General features: G+C 42.7%; 1 protein-coding gene across 11 annotated transcripts in view; it reads right to left on the reverse strand.

Moving 5' to 3' along the window:
* Window positions 1-22288, reverse strand: part of STARD13 (StAR related lipid transfer domain containing 13) — a 312543-nt gene that overhangs the window by 115751 nt on the left and 174504 nt on the right. The window contains exon 1 of one of the 11 annotated variants that reach the window (XM_063332606.1): window positions 7542-7755. The exons of 9 other annotated variants lie outside the window; for them this stretch is intronic. In XM_063332606.1, coding sequence (XP_063188676.1) covers window positions 7542-7710 — 169 coding nt within the window. In that variant the 5' untranslated portion in view covers window positions 7711-7755. Of the gene's footprint in view, window positions 1-7541; window positions 7756-18456; window positions 18479-22288 lie in introns of those variants that run through there. One more of the 11 variants, XM_063332625.1, reaches the window with a different exon arrangement.

The following is a 22288-nucleotide window of genomic DNA, read 5'->3' on the forward strand; positions in this document are numbered from 1 at the left end:
TCCACTTTGAACTTACTGCTTTGTTCCATGCTCCTAAACCACTCTAGTGATGGAGAATTAGAAATAAACATTGCACAATCAATAAAGTAAACAAACCGTGAAAGACGCTAGTGACACATTAAGAGGGAACAAAGATACCCTTTAGGCCGTAGAACTAAATGAGAGGAGACAATAAATATATAGACAGATTTTGCTTCCAAATCCTGAAAACTTTCCTCACACAAACAGACCTTCCTCCAACCACAATCCTATTAAAAGAGAGCACGACTATTGCCAAAGGCCTGTAATATCTAGCTCATTAAAACAATACCAGTTGACATTATTAGGATTTATTATTTTGCTCCTTTAGCACAGAGGAAGATTCATCAGAGTAAGTTGCAGGGCTGAGTCCTTCTTTGGCAAAGGACTTTGAGTGGAAAGCAAAACGTCTGGTATGTTCCAGCACAGCAGCTTCCATGCTTGGCGGATAGTATTTACTTAAGATGTACTGCACAGCCCATATTTTAAACTAAGTTATTTCTCCCAGTTCGCCTAACTTATCACAAGGACAGAAACTTTTGCTCATCTGCGGGTGTATGTTAGTCAAAATCCCATGTAGTCTGAAGTGTAACGGAGTGAATTTCTTCTCCCAGTAGAACTAACCTCCTCAGACCTATAACAGATGAGAGATGAAAAGCCACAACGTGTTTTCAGACTGAGTCACGCACATTCTTTTCAGCTAAACCATAACGCTCCCCAGTTCTCTGAATCATGCTGTCTGCTCTTAAATAGCTTCTAAATAGCCCAGCCCAAGGTGCTCAAGCCCTCCTCTCCCCCACTATATTATGGTGTGCAATTAGTGGTGTCGTGATTTGCTCTAGTAAGCTCAGCTGACCTGTTGAACTGAACCTGAAGGGGAACTCAACAGGTTTTTAAGGAAAAGTGCGCACACGAGAATTTTACGAGGCATGAAGATGAGGGTTTACTGACTTGCCCACATTCAAATACCTATAAAATAAGTATAAATAAGAAATTACACAACTAGCATATACTGGATCAAGCATTTTACCCTCAAAAGCAGCTATTGCAAGGTGTAACAAACTCAACTACGGACAACTGTTTAATAACCTAATAACCTAACTACAAGGGACCTGTTTTCTCAGTCCCTTCCATTAGAGGCTTAGGCATTAATCTAAATATATGTGATGCCCTAGAAGAAACAGCTCATATAATTGTTCTAAGTACAACTAAAAGTCTGAGAATATTGTATGATACAAGTGAGATAAAAAGAATGACTATGGCTAAGATGCTATCAATGACATCACAGTGCTCGCATTTGAACCAAAATGGAGAAAAAAAAGAAGTCCTTGAGGATGTATTGCCTACAGAGGAAAACAATATCTGGCTGGAACCTGAAACTGCAGATTTTTTTAATTAACTCTTATGGTGCTCAGGGCAGAAATATTGCACTTTATTTTCAGGGACTTATGTATAAATACAGACATAAGAGTCTCTCGGTAACAAAAGTGCTATCTGCAGATTCTTTTAATTAATTTATTTTTGTGAGTAATTTCTATTTTACTTCTGTTATGTAGCATTTTATATACCCCAGTGACTTATCACTACTTCTTCTAAATTTCAACTAAACAAAATATAATTATTAGCACACTAATGATTCCTTTATTGCGCATACATCCTGTATTTATTGGATCAAATGTCTTTTAACATTACTGGCTCTAATTATACAATAAGGTTAATGTGAAAATTAAAAATCTCCTCAGTGATCAATGCAGAAGATACATAGCACAACTACAGCTGTTCATTTCACCACAAACAATTTCAAAATGAAAATGTCTCAAGTTAAGATTTCACCTTGGCTGAAATCCTGCTTTCAGTGAAAAGGAGAGCAAAAGTCCCCTAACTTAAAAGAACAGCCAAGATTTCCCTCTTGGTGTCCAACCTGCATGTGTCAGCAGAAGTGTCACCAGCACTCAGTGGCTGTGAAGTTGTAAGGCCAGAAGGAACCACTATCATCACCAAGTCTGATCTGCAGTACCACACAGGCCATTTCTTGATACATACCACACAGATATTTCTTGATAATTTCAGCTTTTAAACCTCTTTGCCAGGTAGTGGCTCCAGTGAAGGTTTCTCCCTTTCAAATGTCACGTTGTCTATGAAGTACAACTTTATTAAACTTTAATTAGCTGGACTGCAATCTTTCACACTACTTTTTCTTAATTTTTTTTTTTTTATAAACACACCTCAGGGAATTCTGAGTATATGAATACCCCTCAGGATGTTCACATTTTTTGTGTGAAAGTTTCACACAAATACTTCAACCATTTGAGAGTCCAAGTTTAGAAAAAAATTATTTTTAAAGAAATTCTACAATTTAAATGAAGAACTCTAGTTTCTCCAAGTGTAGGGCACAGAACTTGAGGAAAGACAGTGTATAAAGAAGGAAAGATTGTGGTGAAGAAGCTTCATGTGATGTAGGGTCTCAGTTTCTAATGGGCCTTCAGATGCTGTAAGAAACAGTTTTCACAGACTTAGTCAAGACTTGATACTGTTTAATGGATCCAAAGATCCCTCTGGTGTGAGCAGGCGCCTGCCCCACACATGTCTGACACTGGAGAGGGTGACGGACCACGTCCCATCTGACCTCTGCAAGGCAGCTCTACAGCTGAAGATCTTCCTCCCGGTGCTCTGGGCCACCCCAGCCTCAGACCTGTCCTCTCCTGCGTACCTGGGCTGGTGCATGGACACAGGGCCACTGCAAGTGGAGGCACGGGAGGTTGAACAAGAACTACAAACTGCTGCTGCCAGGAGTTATCCCATACACTCAAGAGGCAGTAGGTCACTGGCACTGGTCAGAGATGACCTAAGTGGGGGTGTTTGCATCATTACCACCAAGGCTGAATCTTGTTGGTTAATCTTTTACTATCCTGGGTTTGGATAATGAGGTTTAAAGATGTGTAGGTAAAGTGGCCAGCATCCAGAATGTGGGAAACGCTATGGTTCATGTTGACTGAACAACCATATTTTGTTCTCTTTCCATGTCTGAACAAAACCACAGTCTTTAATTACATATGCGTATCCCGTTTCCCATCTCCAGTGATGGACAAGTACTGTGTACCTGTGTGTACATCCAGAATGTGATCCAGGCTTTTTTAATGCAGACTATGACTGCAACATTTTCACTTACGCGACTTCCAAGTTCTCCTTTTGAGTATGGAAGTATATCACAGCTGTCTATTGCTGATATTTGGTTTGTTTTACTTTAATGGTTGAAATTTAATGTCACGTAAAACCGCATAATTTTTGCCAAGTCACTCGCATCCCTCCGTTAACACTTTCCACAAACTGTACTCATGCTTAGAAAAGAGAAGACTTAAACACGTTGAACTAGTTCTAAAGGGAAGATTGTAGACAGAAAACAGCATTTGTTCGTACCTCTAACGCTCGCTCAAACCAGACAAGCACAGGTGACACAGAGGTAATGGTACTCAAAAAAGATCAAAACTGAACTTGCAACATATAGGAGTATAAAACATCTGCTGAGTGTTGAACAGAGAGTTTGCCCTGAAAAGTTATAGTATGCTTTGACATCGCTCCATCGAACGATTCTCTTCAACTGCTCTTGCCTGTGGCCATGAACTGAGACAAATCACAGAGCATTATTCACCCTGGGCAGGAATTTACTCACTGAGAATAGGAATTTGTCTTATTTCCATTTATTTCTTCATATAATTTTCTTATTGAAAGTGCAGTCTAAGAATCAAATTCTACTACAGATGAATGGGGACATTTCTTTACAGGCGATGCCTAGCTGTGCAGAGGCAGATGTGGCTTCGTTCACCTTGACTTACACTCTACCTGTACTGCACAGTCAATGATTTCAATCTAACATTTTCAGAGTATGGCCTTAATTCTTCATTTCTTTTTACCTACAGCTACTTTTTATATTTTCCGTTCTCCCCAGAATTTAGCCGTGTACTCCGAAAGAAATAACAACTTTGTGACTCATGTAATATAAATTCTTGAAAGTCACCACCTTATTTATTTAAAGAGAACATGAGTAATCATTTATGAATTCTCACACAGTTACTGCATACAGAGTTTGAATAAATACCTCAGACCAAGCATGCTACACCCTGTTCCTTTATGCTGAGGCATGTGTCCCCTTCAGCATGGAAACTAACGGGCTTATGGGGGAAAGGGAATCATCAAAAGACCACATTTTGAAAATACCTATTTAATATCAGACAGGTAATTACTACTCACATTCACAGGCCACCACATAATTCTGCCTCAAGGAGCCGGTGGTGTACATAAACCAAATATTTAGGACTTTCAAAGTATGATCTGATTAAAGTAACAGTCTAGTTCCTTTCATTTCCCTTGTGGTGGTTTTCTTTTTAGAAATGATTAAATAGCATAATTCCTCTAATGACTCATTTAGTTTATTTTTAACTAACACCAAAGGAAAATACAAAGGAACGATTCTTCAGCAAATGTGTTTGTAAAGAAGGAAAAAAAGTTGTATTGCACAATATGATAGAGTATTTAGCATCGTTTGGAATAGTACATGCAGCTAATGACCAAAAAGATAGAAGTACATGCAGCACTTTTTATTATGCTGTATTAGTGAACCAGGTTCCTATCCTGGAATGGAAGCTTTGAGTGCTCCATACATTGTAAACTGTATACACTGTGATTTTGTAAATCATTCCTTTCACTAAGGAAAAATATCCCTGATGTAAAAACTTCAGTGCTTCCTACTGTGGGTGCCCCCAGTTGGAAAACCAGCAACTGAAAAATACCTGCACAAGAAGTAGAGAGCAGGTATTCAAACAAGCCCCAAGGCAGCTCAGCACTTAAACATGTGGCAGATCTGTTTTCAGCAAAGCAATTAACCAGGCAGGATTCACCGTTCCAGCAATATTAAAATGCAGGCTGGGTGTTTTTCTAAACATACGCTATAATTCAAACAATGATTAGATGGGGAGGAGCTTACACAAGAATTGGGTAGCAGCATTCAAATACATTGTCTTAATGGCCTTAAAATGTATGATTCAAGGACATACGAATTCAAGGAGTCTCAATGATGATTTACATGCTTTACTCAATTCGGTGACTGAAAGCAAGTTTTGGGTTTCATCTTGCATCTCCTGATTTACTTTCCAATACATTCGTAATAAGCTGCTCTGTGGGACTCCATTAGTAGTGAATCCCACCTGCCAATGGGCTAAAACTCACTCACCTCTAAAGGGACAGGCTGATTCCTCCATCCATCCAGTACTCTTCCAGCACCCTCTGGGACTGGGACTGGGACTGGGACTGGCTGCAGTACCCTCACACCGCTTACACTCTGAACAAGGCAGGCACAGAGGGAGACGCGCTCAGCCAGAGAACCCCCCTACAAGTCTTGTCAGTCACTCTGACGGGTTTAGGGTTTAATCCATTAAGTGTAAATTTGAGGTTTCAGATTGAGTTATGCTAGCTAGACTCAGCTTTTTTGGTATTACTAACACAGCTATTGGTAATAAATTATTCAGTAGCTGGGGCACTGCAGAAAAGATGTGTACCTTGCATATCATTTTCCACTAGATGTGTATATTCCTACATATGGAGTCATACACAGATATCAGCATCTATTTGCACACCTAATTTCATTATTGCTAATGAACTGACACAACCAACAGCGGACTCTGTCCCTAGTTTTCCACCAATAAAAGACGTGAAGGAATCAGCAATCTATTCTTAGTGATCCAAAATACGCAAGTATTTCATATACTGAACTGTAACATATATCACATCATCAAGGCGCAATACAAACATCATTTCCCACAGCGCAGTGTGGGACAGCTTGGAAAGCGGTGGCAGGGCAGCAGAGATGACCCACCACGGACTGACCCTCCATGCAATGAGCTGCAGGCAGAAAAGCTACCGCTTAGAAACTCCTCCCTGTCCCACCACACAGCCTCTCAAAAGCCTCGGCACCGCTGGGTGGCTTTGGCAGCCCTGGCTGTGCCAGACAGCTGATGGGTTGGTTACAGGTTGCAAGAGGGAACGTTAAACAGCACCCTGAGAGAGAGAGGAGTTGTGTTGATCCATCCCATCCAAAGCTGCTGCTTGAAAATTCAGCTGGTACTAGCACTGCACCCAAAACATTTTCAAATAAACCTGGAGACAAATCAATTACCCTTTCTTTCCATTCAATCCAGGCTGTACACTGGGTACACAGAATGACATAATATCCTTCCTGAAATTAGAGCTGCAGTGAGCACCAGCATCCTTCAAACACAACCAGTTCCCAAGACCGCCTTGCAAACAACTGCGCTTTCCTAATTGCCAGAGAAACGATCTTTTTCATCTTTTTTTTAAAGCTGGCCAAAGAATTATGTATTGTTTTCTTTATAAATGCAATAAAAGTTTCATCGCTATATCCCTGTACTTCTGCCAGAGTTTGACAGCCACGGATATAAAGAATCTTACTGGAAAGCAGCACACAGAAACAGCCACTCCACTTAACTGCCCCTGGTCAGAAGCTCACACCAACTTCTGTGATACTTGCCAGATACGACAGTAAACAACGTTAACTCTATGCCTTCCCCCAGTTAGAAGAATCAAACATCTTTTTGCAAGCTGTCAAGAAAGTGTCTGTTATCTTCAGTATTTATTTTTTTTTTCATGACAAATACATGACATACTCTTTTCCTGCATTTTTCTGCACTTTGGAAACTGGTATTCTTGGAAACAGGATGCTATACAAAACTATGATCAATACAAAACTATGTATTGATTTGCTTTTTAATCTGGAAAAATCCATCCAGTTGCCTTTTATTTTTTTACCTTTGCATTAGCGATTCTGAAGATGATTTTAAATTGCACGCACAGGCCAAAGGATTTGTTCTGAGGCCAATCTGCATTTAGCTTTAGTGCAGTGGATATATATTCAGAAAAAGAAAATCAATACATCTGTAATGACTGCCTAGATAACTGCATAAGCAGCTGCACAAAGCCAAGTCAGCAATTATTTTTAAGGACATGTGACAAGTTTTCTAATCCTCTGACAGTTACACACGCTTGTTTCCAAAGCATGTTATCCCAGCTGCCTTCTTCCAGACGCTCTGGAATTAAAACAGCCACTCTGTTTTTAACTGGATAATCATCTGTTCTCTCTGTGCTTTACCACTTGCAGGTTTTACCTGTGGCAATCGGAGCAGATGCACTGCTGCCAGTAACTGCTCTGCCAGTCGGAAAAGACGAACTTCAGCACCTAAGCTACTGCACGGTTTATGATTAAAAGGTAATTTAGTTAAATAGCTACCCATGCACTAGCGTTTGTCTCTTGCTTCTCTCTGTATGTGTGCATGTGTAGAAACAGAAAGGTATGAATGACTGTTTCAAGCTCTGAGTCTAGCCAGATTAGTTCAAAAGAGAGACAGGAAAAGAGCCTGAAATAGGAGGCACTGAAACCTGTTCTCCTACTAAAGAGGGGACCTGCGGACACTGTGACAACGCCAGGCTAAGGAGAGCTTCTGCCAGTAACTCACCTTGCTGAATTTTCGTCAGCAGCTGGTGACGGGCGAGAATCCTGCTCATCCTGTAGGGAGGGCGCCGGGCGGTTTGATCGAATCGCAAGTACATCTCTTGGCCCTCAGGTGACACCGAGTTTAGGTAGTAACAGCCGGTGCCAGAAGTCCTGGGCACCTGCTTAAACATCTCTGCTCCTTTAAAATCACTCCGTCGGTCTCCGCTGTGGCTACTCCAGATTATAATCAGGGTAATGAAAGGAGGGAGGAAACAAGCCCTAGGGAGCTGAAAAGAGCAAGCGCTTTAAAAGAAAAAGGAGTGCCAAAAGCTACAACTCAGGATTCCTGCTTCTCCCACATGATCCGCACGGGCCAATCACTCCGAGTCCAGCTCGTGGAAGTGGAGCCTGCTGGAGCGGGACAGCCAGCCTGCCCCAGCCCCGGCTGGATGGATGGCGCTTACCCAGCACCGAGGGGCTGGTTCCAAAAGCAAAGAAGAAAAAGTTGAAGACAGTCGGGAATGCCTGTTTTGGAGTACACAAGGCGGCTGAAAACCTTTTCCTCCTCCGCTCCACACCGCCCAGCTGTCGACTCATCTCTGCAGAAGATGCCCTCGCTAATTTTCTACAAATCATACCCCTGTTTGCCAAGAAAAAGTCCGTTTACGGAAGGGCTGTCTGAATCCTCAAAACCACACAGTACAACAAGCACTGGAACAAATGAAGCCCTTGGGATAAAAAAAAAAAAAAATCAACAGCACCTAGCAGCAGGCACTCAGCAGTAAACAAGACCCAAGAGTCCCTAATACTAGTGTTACCAAGAACTGGTCACAACTTGTGAGAAGGGAAGGAGATGGAGAGACTCTATTCTTCAGGTTCCTTCCCATAACATCTTCTGGGCTTTTTTAATGGACAGAGGGGCATCTGTTTTCATTCAGTCTTACACAGCAACCATTGAGTTTGCAAAACATGCCATTTCTTTAGTTAATCAAATGGAAGCAGAATTTTTATCAGCAAGCATGCAGCAAATCTGAGTAAAAATATACTGAAAATGCCCTCCTAGTATGCCTGCCAAATAATTTTCCATTACATTTTATAATACCAATTTTTGTTTAATACACCCTAAGCGTGAGTTGATTCTAAAGGAGCAAAGCTCTTGCCAGGGAGTTTTGTGATCAAGACAGTTTCTGATACAAGCTGTCCCATGGGAAGCAATTTCACAGCCCTGGAGATCAATTTCACAGTATCACACAACTGGAAATGACGACGACTCACAAGGCTCTCCCACCCAACCCAGCTGAACAGGCTCCTGCCAAAACCCATGTGCAGGCAGGGGAGGAGAGTCACAGAATCACAGAATCTTCATGATTGGAAAGGACCTTTGAGATCCTGCACAGCTCAGGAACTATGCTGCCACCTCCCAAATGCTTGTCCCTTACCACAAGGCCAGGGTCAAGCTGGGGGATGGGGCACCAACTGCTGCTGGAGTGGCTGCAAGCCCAAGGTAGAAGGGGCTCAACCCCCATCCCAACTTATGGAGGATCTTGACTTCATCAGACTCCATTTGGCGGTGACATTATTGTCTCTGTCCTGCTCTCCAGCCTTGAGGCCAACAATACATCACAACGCGCCTTCATACAATGGAGTTCTCCTCCAGCCTGAATGATGCTGCCCACCAGGGCAGGGCCGTGGGGTGGCATTGTCTGGGACTTGCCCACTCGCACAGGACAGGGTCAGGCTAGCTTGCAAGGGCAGAGGTAGCCACCTAAACACGAGGGGCAAAAAGGACAGCTGTCTCATTCACAATTACCCATTAAAATTTCACTCTTTGCAAACCCCTTAGGGCAGGGTTTTACTGAGATGCAATCTGTTCTCGTTACACCTTGTGAATTTTTTTCCTCATTGACGTGGGAGTTCTGCAGTGCCGTAAAACACAGAAATATAATTCTGGGTACTAGAAATTTAAAATGAATGCTCTAGACTGAAAGCCTCCATTGCCTGTTTTTACCATCCACAGCACCCGCAAGTCCTATACTTGATGGTTTTTGCTCCAGGCGTGGCTGTACAGGCTTCTCTGAGACTCCCAGTAGGGACTTCAAACTCAAGACAAAAGAGGTGGCACCACTACCATTTATATTCCCAAACAGGCTGGTCGCTGGCAGCCAGGGAATGGGAATGACCATCTCCTCTCTCCCTTGCTGTGCAAAGTGGAGAGGCAGGAGAGCCGTGCAGGTGCAAGTGGAAAGAGCCTGAGCAGCAGGGAAGGGATGGTTTCTGTTCCCACCCCAGGTTGCCAAGTCAGCCTGTCAGCCACTCAGCTGCTGTCTTTTGAAGAATAAATATCCCAGAGACTCCCAAGTGTCAAGGATGTGCACAGTATTTATCCAAAGAGACATTACCACCATGCAGGGAAATTCTTATTTGATTAATCTACAGTCCTTTGATCTAATTCTACTTATAAAATGCTATTGCTAGTGGAAAAAGCAATTATTAACATTTCACAGCACTCTGTTTAAATTTTCATAGGGATTTCTTTTTCTGTTGGAAAATGCATTGACTTTTTCAGCTAATGGGATTCTGCATTGTTCCTTGCTATATTCCCACAGACTAGGAAGCAGTTTAACAGAAACGTAATGCTTCAAAAGCCAGCCCAAAGAAACAAAAACCAAGGAAGGAGCCTCAGTAAGATACTGACTGGGGAACAAGTCCATTAAGGGTTCAACGAACCTAGTTATATGCTTGTAATAGAGAGCAAAGCACCAGCCCCAGTGCTCCTGTGGCTGCCTATCCTTCCCACATCCCCGACAGAGGGTGAGCAATGGGGCAGAGCTGCCCTCCCAGCTTCCCCAGCAGCACATCTCAGCGGTCACAAAAGGCAGAATGAGGAGCCTCCCTTTGCAGTTTTTCCTGTCTTTCTTGCAAAAAGTAATTTTCCCTTCCTCCCGGACACGAGGGTCCAAACACGACTCCAGAGCCAGAGGGCTGCTCCAGGCTCGGCGTTGCCTTGCGCTGTCTCTGCTGAGGCTGAATTCTTTGGCTCCGCTCCAGCACTTACATAGTAGTCAAATAGAACAAGAAACAACAAGAGTTAGCTGGTCTTGCGGCGCTCGTTTGAAAGTGCTTGAAGTTGTGCACGGTGGAGGAAAGAAGTAGTCCTCATTACATACTTTTAAAACTACTGTCTCTTCATTTGGTGACTGCCTTGACACTCGCTGTTTATTTTCAAAAATGTGTCATTCAGACCAGGAAACCCCTTTGTCCGTCAGTCCTTCAGACAAAAAGTACTACAGAAGCCTAAGCGGTTATATAAGGGAGCTAATTAATATTTCAGTCTCAGTCTACAGACTGTTTCTGGAATAGTTAATAGAGCAACGTTGAACTTCATGCTAATGCATCTCATAAAAGCACTTAAAGATGAAAGCTTCTCTGTGCATTTTACAAAGGCTGCGGGGAAGCTCCAGCACACACCTGAAATCGCTGCCCGACACAACAGCAGCACAGCCCATGAGATGAAAACCCAACCCCACACACCCATGTCGCAACTGTTCTGTGCAGGAATGGAGTTCCCTTCATCAAACCACAGCTGGAATTAGTGATTTTAAGCCTGAATCAGGAAAGTCTGTACTTATATCTATAGTATAATACCTATGTGTCACAGCTAGATATCTAACATGACAAACAGTGATTTGATGGATATTGAAATTTTCTGAAAGATCGGGAAGTTTCACTTAAAGTTTTATTAATAAAGCACAGCACTGCTGACACCTGCGTAGTGTTTATTAGTATAATTGACAAAGTCAACTCAAGGATACGTACTCTTCTCTGGATATATTCATAGGCAGAACTGCAACACTTGATTTTCTGTTCATTGATTTTTATGTCTCTCTTCTACCTTTCCTACCTATAACTGCATTTGGTATGAGAGGGAAAGAGTAAACTATTTGCAGAAAAAGCCTGCCCCAGGGCTACCCATATCTGAACTATCACAGGCAGTACTTGAGATCGGCTTCCATTTCACTGAGAGCGGGGTGCCTTCATCAGCTAGAGAGAACAGTGCGGTGTACTCTAGAAACACTAAAATACATCTGATAACGAACTATCCACTTAAGATCAGCTTTTCTGAGCAGTGTGAGTTTCTACACACCACCTTGGCCTTAGAAGATTACTCATGTAGGCATGAGGCAATGCTATAGGCAGTGGGGTAGCTGAGGGTAAATTGAGATGAACAGCACTTTCCCACCTGTATTCACATATAACAGAACCCTTTACTCATGTCTTGTAACGCACCCCTCCTAATTAACTGTGAGATAGGTCCATGGTGCCGTACTTGGATTGAACCTGCAGTTCTCACACAGTAATCAGCCACTTGATCTTCCTGCCATGACCCATTTCCCTTTTATTGTTAGTCGCACTTATCTTGTTGTATCGCATCTAAAATTAAATGTCAACTTGATGGCTTCTCTTCATTTGAAAGCACGGGTGCTATGAGAACAACACAGCTTCCTAATCACTGGAGGAGCACAGTTGTTATTAACATTAGCGACATGTAGTTAGAAGAAGCCGGAAACTCTTGTTTTCAAGTTACAGAAGAAAAAAAAATCAGGCATCTGCTTTTAACTTGTTGATCTCTGGATTCCCTTCTATAATCCTGCAGGTAGAAGATTAGTTTCATTTCCTGGATTGTGGCCAGAAGTCCAATATCCTATGCAGCAATATATCCTATATTGGATATTGGAGTCCTAGCCACATATCCGATCCCTATCCTATCCACACATCTTATATGTCTTACCTGTACCTGCCTTTACAGATGCCTGCACAGCAGCTCAAGTGTTAACAGCAGGCAATTGCTCCTTCCTCAAATTTAAGAAGAGAAAAAAGTCATATGTGGGGAGCCCAAAGCTGTATTTATGATGATGGTTTCACTTACTTCACGTCTTTTGAATCCTGTCTCTGGGACCGGGACTCTTAAAAGCAAAAGTTCATTGCCCGCTGTTTAGGAAACATGTTTTGTGTTTGAACGCAGACATTTGTTTCAGAGCTGAGCTGGGACTACTGCAGGCTGCAAACTCATTTATACAGGGTATGAAACAGCAGGGCCTCCAGAGCAGCCAGAAACGCTTCCCCCTAGCTCAGCGGCACTTCGACTGTCTTCCTGAGGCTGTGCCAGGGTGTTGAGGGTCTGGGGCTTGTCTGGGGCTGCCAGGAATCGGACTGGGGCAAAAGGAAAATAGTTTCTGTGAGATTTCGACATAGCCGGGAAACGGGATGGAAGTGGCTAATAGCTGCACAGCATTTCAACAGAGGATCGTTTAACCGGAAAGCCCAATATTGGTGTGTTCTGGAGGCAAGTCAGCTGCTGTGTCAACTGTCTGAGAGTGAGTTTTTAAAATCACAGAACCATAGAATAGTTTGCATTAGAAGGGACCTTTAAAGGTCATCTAGTCCAACCCCCCTGCAATGAGCAGGGACCTCTTCAACTAGATCAGGTTGCTCACAGCCCCGTCCAACCTGGCCTTGAATGTTTCCAGGGTTAGGGCATCCACAACCTCTCTGGGCAACCTGTGCTAGTGTTTCACCATCCTCACTGTAAAAACATTTCTTCCTTATATGTAGTCTAAATCTAGACTCTTTTTGTTTAAAACCATTACCTCTTGTCCTATTGCAACAGGTCCTGCTAAAGAGGAGGCCCTGTAGGGCCCTATAAGCCCCCTTTAAGTACTTAAAAGCCTCAATAACGTCTCCCTGGAGCCTTTTCTTCTCCATGCTGAACAACCCCAACTCTCTCAGCCTGTCCTCATAGGAGAGGTGTTCCATCCCTCTGACCATTTTTGTGACCCTCCTCTGGACCCGCTCCAACAGGTTAATGTCCTTCTTGTGCTGAGGACCCCAGAGCTGGATGCAGTACTCCAGGTGGAGTCTCACCAGAGCAGAGTAGAGGGGCAGAATCACCTCCTTCGACCAGCTGGCCACACTTCTTTTGCTGCAGCCCAGGATACAGTTGGCTTTCTGGGCTGTGAGTGCACTTTGTCAGCTCATGTCCAGCTTTTCATCCACCAGTACCCCCAAGTCCTTCTCGGGAGGGCTGCTCTCAATCCCTTCATCCCCAAATGAGTACTGCAAAGCAAGGCTTCCTCTTATGCATGGAAGACAGGCTTATAGACACCTTTGATGAACTTCAAACCAGGAGAAAAGGCTTCTGAATAGTTCATTATACCCTTTTCCTCTGTTACAGCATCCCCATTGCAGCATCAGAAGATAAGCCATTTACATTTTAAGAACCACATGTTTTGTGAATAGTACTGGTGTAAAATGCATCTCCTAATTACAAAAGCATTAGTGGCCTGGCCACACCACAGAAGGCAGCTCTAATACAAGCAAAGGATTAGAAATAATATGCAGGCTCAGAACAACAACAGTAGCGTGTTTCTGGGCACAAAGGATGGTAGAGAGAAAAAGGACGTAACTGCCCCACCAGCCACCCAGGCAAACTTAGAGAAATAAGGACAAATGCAAAAAGCCAAGAAGATGAGGGTCATGGCAAGACAGCTGAAGTGATTCCTCTCATCAGTCCTCCCATAGAGGGGCTCCGGGATGTCAAATCAACAAAATGAATAGTAACAGATTTCAAAAAGGCTCCTCCAAAATCCTCTACCAAGAGATCACAAAGAAGCTCAGCTATCAGGGATAAAAAGGAAAAGGCCACTTGTGGCTTAATGGCTGCTTAAAGACAGGAAACAAAAATAGTAATAAATATTCCACGTTCACAATGGTGTGAGGTTCCCAGTGGGCTCCCGCAGAGATCAGCACTGGAACCTGTTTTGTCCACTGTCCATACATGATTTTTATAAAGGGACTGAGTAGCGAGGTGGCAAAATGTAATGACGATACCAAATTAATGTGGAAGTCAAAACAGAAATTCGTTGGAAACACTGAAGGTTCTTAGGATATTGATTGAGAAGGCATTCAAACTGTAGCTTTTGGGTGCTGATAAATGTACCCAAGAAAAAAACACCCTAAAGTGCAGAGTGATGGGATTTAATCGAACTATTATCACTAAGGAAACAGATCTTGGATAGGCTTATGAAAATACCATACAAGCACTCAATAGGAACAAAAAAGGAAAGAGGATTTTAAAACTTTTTAGAAAAGCAATGGAGAGCAAACCAACATCATTATGCTGTTACAAAGGTTTGCCCACCACTTGGCAGTGCTGGGGTCTTCTCGCAGTGGATGAAGTTGGGAATAGTAAGAATATTTTGAACTTGAGGCAGGTTCAAAATGAATGAAAATAAATATTTCTTCATATTTGCATAGCTGACCCCTGGAAGTCATTGTTAAGAGGATGTTGTGGCTGCCAGAAGTCAGAAGAGCTAAAAAAAAAGACAAGATAAATTCCTGAAAAAAAAATCCAGCAAGGGCCATTAAGCACAGAATTCCAGCTCGTGGCTCAGGACCTCCCTGAACCACATGAATGCGGGTAAGATATATAACATACACAGCATCACTACATGCTTATCCCAGTGTTATATTTTTCCCAAAGTAGTTGTGACTTCCTGGATGGACAACGCATGATAATGGTTGGATGGGGCTGTGGTCTGACCTGGAGTGGCTGATGTGTATTCCTGTGTGGGCTAACCAGCCTGCACCCACCCCGTGGACTATATAAATGCATCAAAATAACTTGTGGTCTGTGGCTGGAGCCTGCAGAATAGCCGGTATTTCCCTGGGCACAACCTCTCAGTGTCTTCTTGGCACATTTGCTGGTGAAGTGTAAGCCAGTGGGTGGTCTGTTGGCTGCAATGATGGGCTCAGAGGATGTGACCTTCCTTTCCCTTCTGCTGTCCCAGGGGGTTAGAAGGGACCAGGAGTTCCTGCTCCGTGGGTAAAGTCATTGCAAGGTGTTGGTTGTTTTGTCCACTGCCTGGCTGCTAATTTAGGTGTTATGGTCTCACTCCTGTTCAGTTTTAAACATCAAGTTTTTTCTCAGTCAAACCACACCAGCATATGAATATAGACTCTACTGGCCTCAGCTGAACTCTTCCCAAGCCAAGAATAGCCAGCATCCCACAGTGTAATTCCCTAAAGACAGTGGTTCTCAACAGTAAATTAAAAAAAAAAAAAAGATCGGATAATAAATAGAAGTCAAAATAGAAGTCAAAAGAGAGGAAGACACTTCAGGTGGCAGACCTCTTCTGCCGAAGTATTCAGAGAATATTATGACAAAAACGAGCTAAAAGTAGTTTCCATATCCTTAGTGCGACTCCATCTGCTAAATCTATTCCCAAGTTCCAAAAATTAAACCCACAGGAACTGTGTAAGTGTATTTAAGTAGTGGTGGGCTAACACACATCCTCATCTCCCAGTCTCACTAACAAAGTGTTTGGATAACACAGTGATAACATAAGAAAGTGTTTAGATAAACTTAGTTTCTTGTGTTATCCAAATACACTGCAAATCCCTACACGGCCCCACTGCTGGTGTCACTCTGAAACACAGGCAAACCTTCCTATCTCAGATGAAGATTCATGCCTTCACAGGCTTCATGTGAGGGCTTCACTATTTATTTGCTTTTCAACAGGACTCCAGTACCATGGTGATGAAATGGCCAAGAGAGAAAATATTCAGGTTTTGATCTGGTTTTGAGAGAGGGTTTTTTCATCTCTCTGTGCCAGAGAGACAATGCCAAAGTTAGATTTTGTAAAAAATTTAAAAAACAAAACAAAACAAAGACAGACAGAATACCTCTTAGCCACACTATTTCAAACACCACAGCATGGGACTGGTGCATGGGAACATCAAATTCTCCAGGCTCTTTGAAATCAATGAATATTCATTGCGTGATTTCAGTCCCTGGTCCAGGGAGGCAGACTGACACAACGGTCAGGGCACAGGACCACCTGGCAGTGACTTGCTGTAAGACCTCAGGGAAGTTGTATAACCTGTCTCTGTACCAATTTCCTGACTCATAACAGTAACCTTTGTCTTGCTTAACTACTTTGGTACCTATATGTAAAAAAAAGGAAATATAATTTTGTAGGCAGTTTCATTTTCCTTACAAGCAATATCAGTCCACTGGAGGCAGGCTAAAGTCCACTGTAACTGCATGAACCAAGGAGAAAATAAATACCCTTCAAAATGGTCCTACACGTGTGGTGGGTTCCTTCAGATGAGACATTGTCTAAACTTGCAGAATGGCACAGATTTCCCAATATATTATTAAATGCGTGTTATCGGATCTTGTAAATACTGCATAACAAGGATGTAGAGTTTGTACATGTGGCTCTACAGAGCAACACATGCTAACTGATAAGCTGGGTCTTGACTCTAGGGCTGGACTGCAGCCTTGCACGCAAGGAAGTACTCTGCAGGATGCATATAAAGCATTTTGTTTGCCAACGGTTAAAGTTATCTCCTTTTTTTCTGTAATCCCCAAGCCATCACCACCAAGACAGCCACTTGGTACAGCAAAGCCATCCCTTTGCTGGTTACTCTTCATGGAGACACAAGAAAGCTGGGGTTCTGGCTGGTGTATGGTGGGAGTTTGGGTCACACGGGGTGGCAAGTGTTCCCAGGAGGGATGCCCTCTGCAGAAGCTGGAGTGACCCTTTCTACCTCCAACTGTTCAGTCTCCCTAATGAAGCAAAACGAATTAAGCCTTGTGGCAGCCAGCATCCCTGGGACGGTGCAGTGCCATCTGCCCTGACACATGGCAGTCCCATGCTGTTGCTGCCAGGGTGAGTGAGGGCACTGAATCCAGCACAGAGTTCAGGTCCATCCCCATGACATCTGGGTACGTGCTCACCCATGCTCTGGAGAACAGGGTGCACGTGACGTTTTCTTCCCTCCCTCAGATTACCAGCTTGGGCATCCCAGAACCAGAGAAAAGACCCTGCCCAGAAAGTAATATGGATGAGCAGTGAACTTGATCACTAGCCCAGCTTTGAGGCTGACCCACCATGTCACTGCAAGTGCAACCAACACACTAGCACACTTAGCTGGCTGCATAATTTCAGCCATACTGGTGCCTAAATAGCAACCTCACAAATAAAGAAGCCAAGGGAAAGGGGAAAAATGGGACACACATGTATGACATATCTCTCATCCAAAGCTAGAATTTAGCATAATCTACATCAATTGCTCTGTACAGTACATTATTTGTCCTGTATATCTGAAAGAAGACACATGATGCCCACAGCTCTTAATCACAAATTATTATTTTTTCATATTGGAAGATTTAGGAGTATCAAACACTTACAACTTTTTTTTCCTAAAAAAAAGCCCCACAATAATCCCTGACAGACCTTCCACAATAAACCAGCAGGGGAACAGTTTACCATAGAAACAGATATTCATGAATTGGACAAATCCCTGACCACAATTTTCCGTCTCCCAGTGATCAACTGCTCTGTGCACACCTTAAGCTTTCCACTTCTAGACTGCGTATTTCTTTCTTGCACTCTTTTTTTTTTTCTTTTTCACTCACAGTTTGGACTGCACTGTACAGACACTACAGAGCTGATGTATCTAACTGGATAAAGTTATTTTGGCCAACAAGCTGCAGGTGTGGGTTTTTTTTACAGAGTGGAAGCCTGCCAGATAGCAGGAGCGATGCAGAGGAAAGGGTTTCCCATAGCTCCTTTGCCAGCCACCACACTGCTTCTCCTGAGAAAGAGCAGGCAGCCTGCTCCTCCTTCCCCACAGCCTGCCTTTGGAAAACGCTTCCAGTGAGCAGGAAGGACCAGAGAGAGCCTAGAACCTGCAGCAATGCAGACAGGGTGAATTATTCTCCGGCAGACATTCCCTCCTTCTTCCTCCCACCCCCCATATCATTTGTACTGCCTTGGAGCATATTCTCTCTCTCCACCTCTCCCCTCTCTAGCTCTGTACACCTATACGCTCCCTTGCACATCCTCCCCCCTCCTCCAGCAACCACTTACCAAGACTTCTTCTCCTCTGTTGATTCCCCCTCTGTTCGAAACAGGCAGACCAAGAGAGTTGGTGGAGAAGGTTCATATCAGCCGTGAATTTCTTTTTTACTCTCAATTCCAATGTGATGAAAATATTGCCGTCTACTCTGTTTATCCTGGCATCCTATCAAGTCCCTCCACCAGGCTTCCTCCCTGTCCCACTTTCTGAATATACAGCTCTCTTTGAGATCAACTCCACGGTGTTCCTCATTTGTTGTTGTCTACTTAAGGTGTTGCTCCATGTTTATGGAATGTAGTTTTACTGGAAAAATTCCTCGGCCAAAACCTTCAAAAGGAACGACTCATCTTGGGTCGATTTTCCATGACACTTGCAAAGCTCTGACTTCCTGGGAGCTTTGGTTTCCTCAGTCTGAACACAAGACTTCTTTGAAGTATCTCAAGTTGGGCAACTCAAAATTGCAGAATTGAAATTGCACCTGACCTTTGAAAAAGGTCGGTCCTGGTTTATGTTTGCCAGGTTTTTTTTTCCTCTCATTCTATTAGATTTTGACAGGTAAGTGCTGTTCTCAGCTATAAGAACATGAAATTAAGGCAAAACTGGGTCCTGAAAAAAGAATTTCCAGACCATGCTGCTGGGGAGGTCTTTTACTCCAAACCAGAATTTATTGATTACCCTATAAGTGCTCAGGATTTCAACTTGTGTAGCTGAGATCAGAATTGTCTTTAAAGCACTTTGTATGTATTCTGTACTTGGATTGCAAAAGAATGAACCAGAGATGCATATATTTCAGTTTTTACTTCTCCTTCTCTTATGTCCTGGGGAACCTATGACAAATAATATACTCACTGGTTCATAACATGTTACCAAACATAATAAACTGGATGATAAATTAAAATCAAATGGAGTTCTTAACATTTTGCTTTCTTTGCTTTCAATCCACTAGTAAACCCATATTACTTTAAAAATAAACTTTGTTCCCATTTTGCTCAGACTAGTGAAAGTTCATGTGACAGGGAAGCAACTCTGGCCGCGACACCTGTGAATGGTCTGAAAATAACTTTTTAAAATGGCAGCTGTGATGTGAGGGATTACACGTCTCCAGAAGATTACAAACGGGAAACAGAGTCTGTGTCTCACCAACTTAGGTGTAGCTCAGCTAGGAAGTGTACAGTCACATCGTAAACCTCCCTCTTACTTTGTTCCTAATTGGCAGCCTTGTTAACAACATCAGCAAAGACTATTTACTGAAACCTGGAAGCTAAGAGGTCATACCATAAACTTGTCATGTCCTTACACTCTTTCCTAACCATCCACTAGCAGCTGTTGTGAAAAACAGGATACCTGAGGCTGGCAGACTTTTGCTCTCACTAAGGACGCTATACCAAATACAACAAATATTCATACATGGGATAACTAACTAGTAGTTTGAAAAGTGAACCTTAAAACACACTTTAAAGCATGCAGTACAAAATCTGCATGGCTGCTGCCCTTGTTGCTTAGCTAAACCAGCCCGGGATCACAAATAAAATCACACAGCTTTTATTACGATAAATTCAGTGTGTCTTCTAAGACGTGTAATTCACAATCTGCCTCCCCAGAGTAAGCTGGAAATGGAGAAATACATTTATGTGAGGTTAAGGTACACTTGCTGGCTACTGTCAGAACATGTAACTTAAAGTCCATGTTCAAGTGCCACTGAAGTCACAGGCGCCTTGTCAGCGCGATCTCCTGCTTTGCTCACTTGAGCAGGTACTTTAAAACGAAGCCAGGGATGCCATAAGCAGCAATCTCTAAAATTAAACTTCTGCAATGCTAGGGGCTCGCTGATTTCCGTATCAAATGCACTCAGGTGGTAGCTGAAGAGATGGCTTTTTTCCCGCCTGTCACTGATGCAGGCAGGTCTTTGGTGCTGTCACTTGGCTAGGGTTATGGAAAGAAATGAGCACCACCGCAGGGCAATTCGTCCCCCTTGTCTCACACACCTATTTCAGGATGACAGGACGTGCTTTCAGGGGTACCTATTTCTGTCTTGACTGTAAAGGACCTTGTGTGACTCGCTCAATCCTTTCAGAAGGCATCCCCACTAGACTCGCTGCTTTCAAGTCAGGGCAGATGCTTTTCACCCTGTATGTTATTTATAACATGAATCAAGACTATGTGGATAGAACATAACATGCCCGTGCTCCAACGACTAAATGAAACCTAAGTAGAAAAGGAATGAAGAATTATTTTCTCAAGTATTTCTGTGAGTCGGTTCAGCTTAGCTGACTTGGCTGCTACATTCCCATTTTGCGCTCCAGCCTTGATCTGGAGAGCAAGTTGAAATTGTGCTTCAACAGGGCTGACAGGTACGCCAGTGGCTGCACCGCAGACCTCAGGAAAGCGAGGGAAATGCTGGCATGGATTGTATTGACACCTTCACCGGCAAGCCAGGTCTTAGGATGCTGTCCTTGGGATGGGTGTCTTTGTCTCTACCATTCCACTAGCAGGGTCTGCAAAGAGAGTGTCTCAAAACTGCTACATGCTAAGGAACCCAGGGAAGAATTAAATGTTAACTTTACTACAATTACCATATTCCACAACTTCCTACTGATTATTTCCTACTTACCATGGTATTGCTGACTGTTTCATCCCCTGAAATTGTATGGACATGTATGTTTTACTCAGGCACCTACTGGCAAAGCTAATGGAGAGACGAGACTTCCGGTGCAAAACAATGCCCTCTATTAAAGAAATAAGTCATTAAATAAGAGCATCCATAAATAGAAAGGGTTGTAAAAACAAATAGGGGAAAGCATCTGGTTTGCAACATCTTTGCACAATTCGCAGTAGCTAAATCTGGACCCAATTAATGACCTGTTTATTTTCCAAAATTTCAATAAAATGCCTTGGCAAAAACTTAATCTGTCTCTGGAGAACGTCTTACTTCCTTCCATATGTTGCACGATCTGTCACAGCAATAAACTTCTTCCCAGTTTCATGATCCCTAACGATTGCACCAACTGATCCTTTCCGTAAAAGAAGAGATAATGGTTCCAGCCCTCTGAAAGTCATGATCCTCCCCTAAGAGAAAGCAGCACAAAGGAGTGAAAGAGCGAGTGAGTGCCCTGTGTTATAGCCTCTATTGTGACCTAGAATCCAGAGATTTAGAACAGTTCCTACCTACAATTCATCCCAGCTGTTTTATAACCCCTCTGAATTTGATAGCTTCTTTAAAATGCTGCCATGCCATGATTAATGCATGTGCCTTGGCTTTGTAACACTTGTCCTGCTGTCCTTGCTGTTTAGAGTGCCTTCAAAAGGAACAGCTTAGGCCGTTTTGTAATTACGCATGTTTATGATTTTGTATAAAACAAAACAGATGTTTCAGAGTCAATGTTATTTGATGGTGTCTTGTCTAACCCAGATTCTGAAATGTATTTGATCTCTATTTGAATCAGATTAGGTATAGTGTCCTCTATTTTATTATATGCCAGAAATATGGATGTTCTGCTACCTTCATGTTTCTGATGAACTCGCACATTCTACCACACTGATTTAATAGATAAGATTTTTAAAAAGAATATGCTGTTGGTTTAGAGGTTAAATGCAATGAAACAGATGAGTCCACATGAGATAAACGCATAAGCATTTAAATTTACAAAGTATTTACATGCTCTGCTGAATTAATGCCATAATCAAATTACAAGTTTTGTTCTGAAACCTTCAGTCTTTGCTGAACATCCTCACTTCACTACACCTATAAAGACACCCTACCCTCTATCACTTTATTTATAATTCAAAACATTTATTGCATCAAGGCATAACTATTCTCCATTAAAAGCACTCCTTCCTAAATTT

Source organism: Chroicocephalus ridibundus, chromosome 1 (assembly GCF_963924245.1).
Source record: "Chroicocephalus ridibundus chromosome 1, bChrRid1.1, whole genome shotgun sequence".
NCBI lineage: Eukaryota > Metazoa > Chordata > Aves > Charadriiformes > Laridae > Chroicocephalus > Chroicocephalus ridibundus.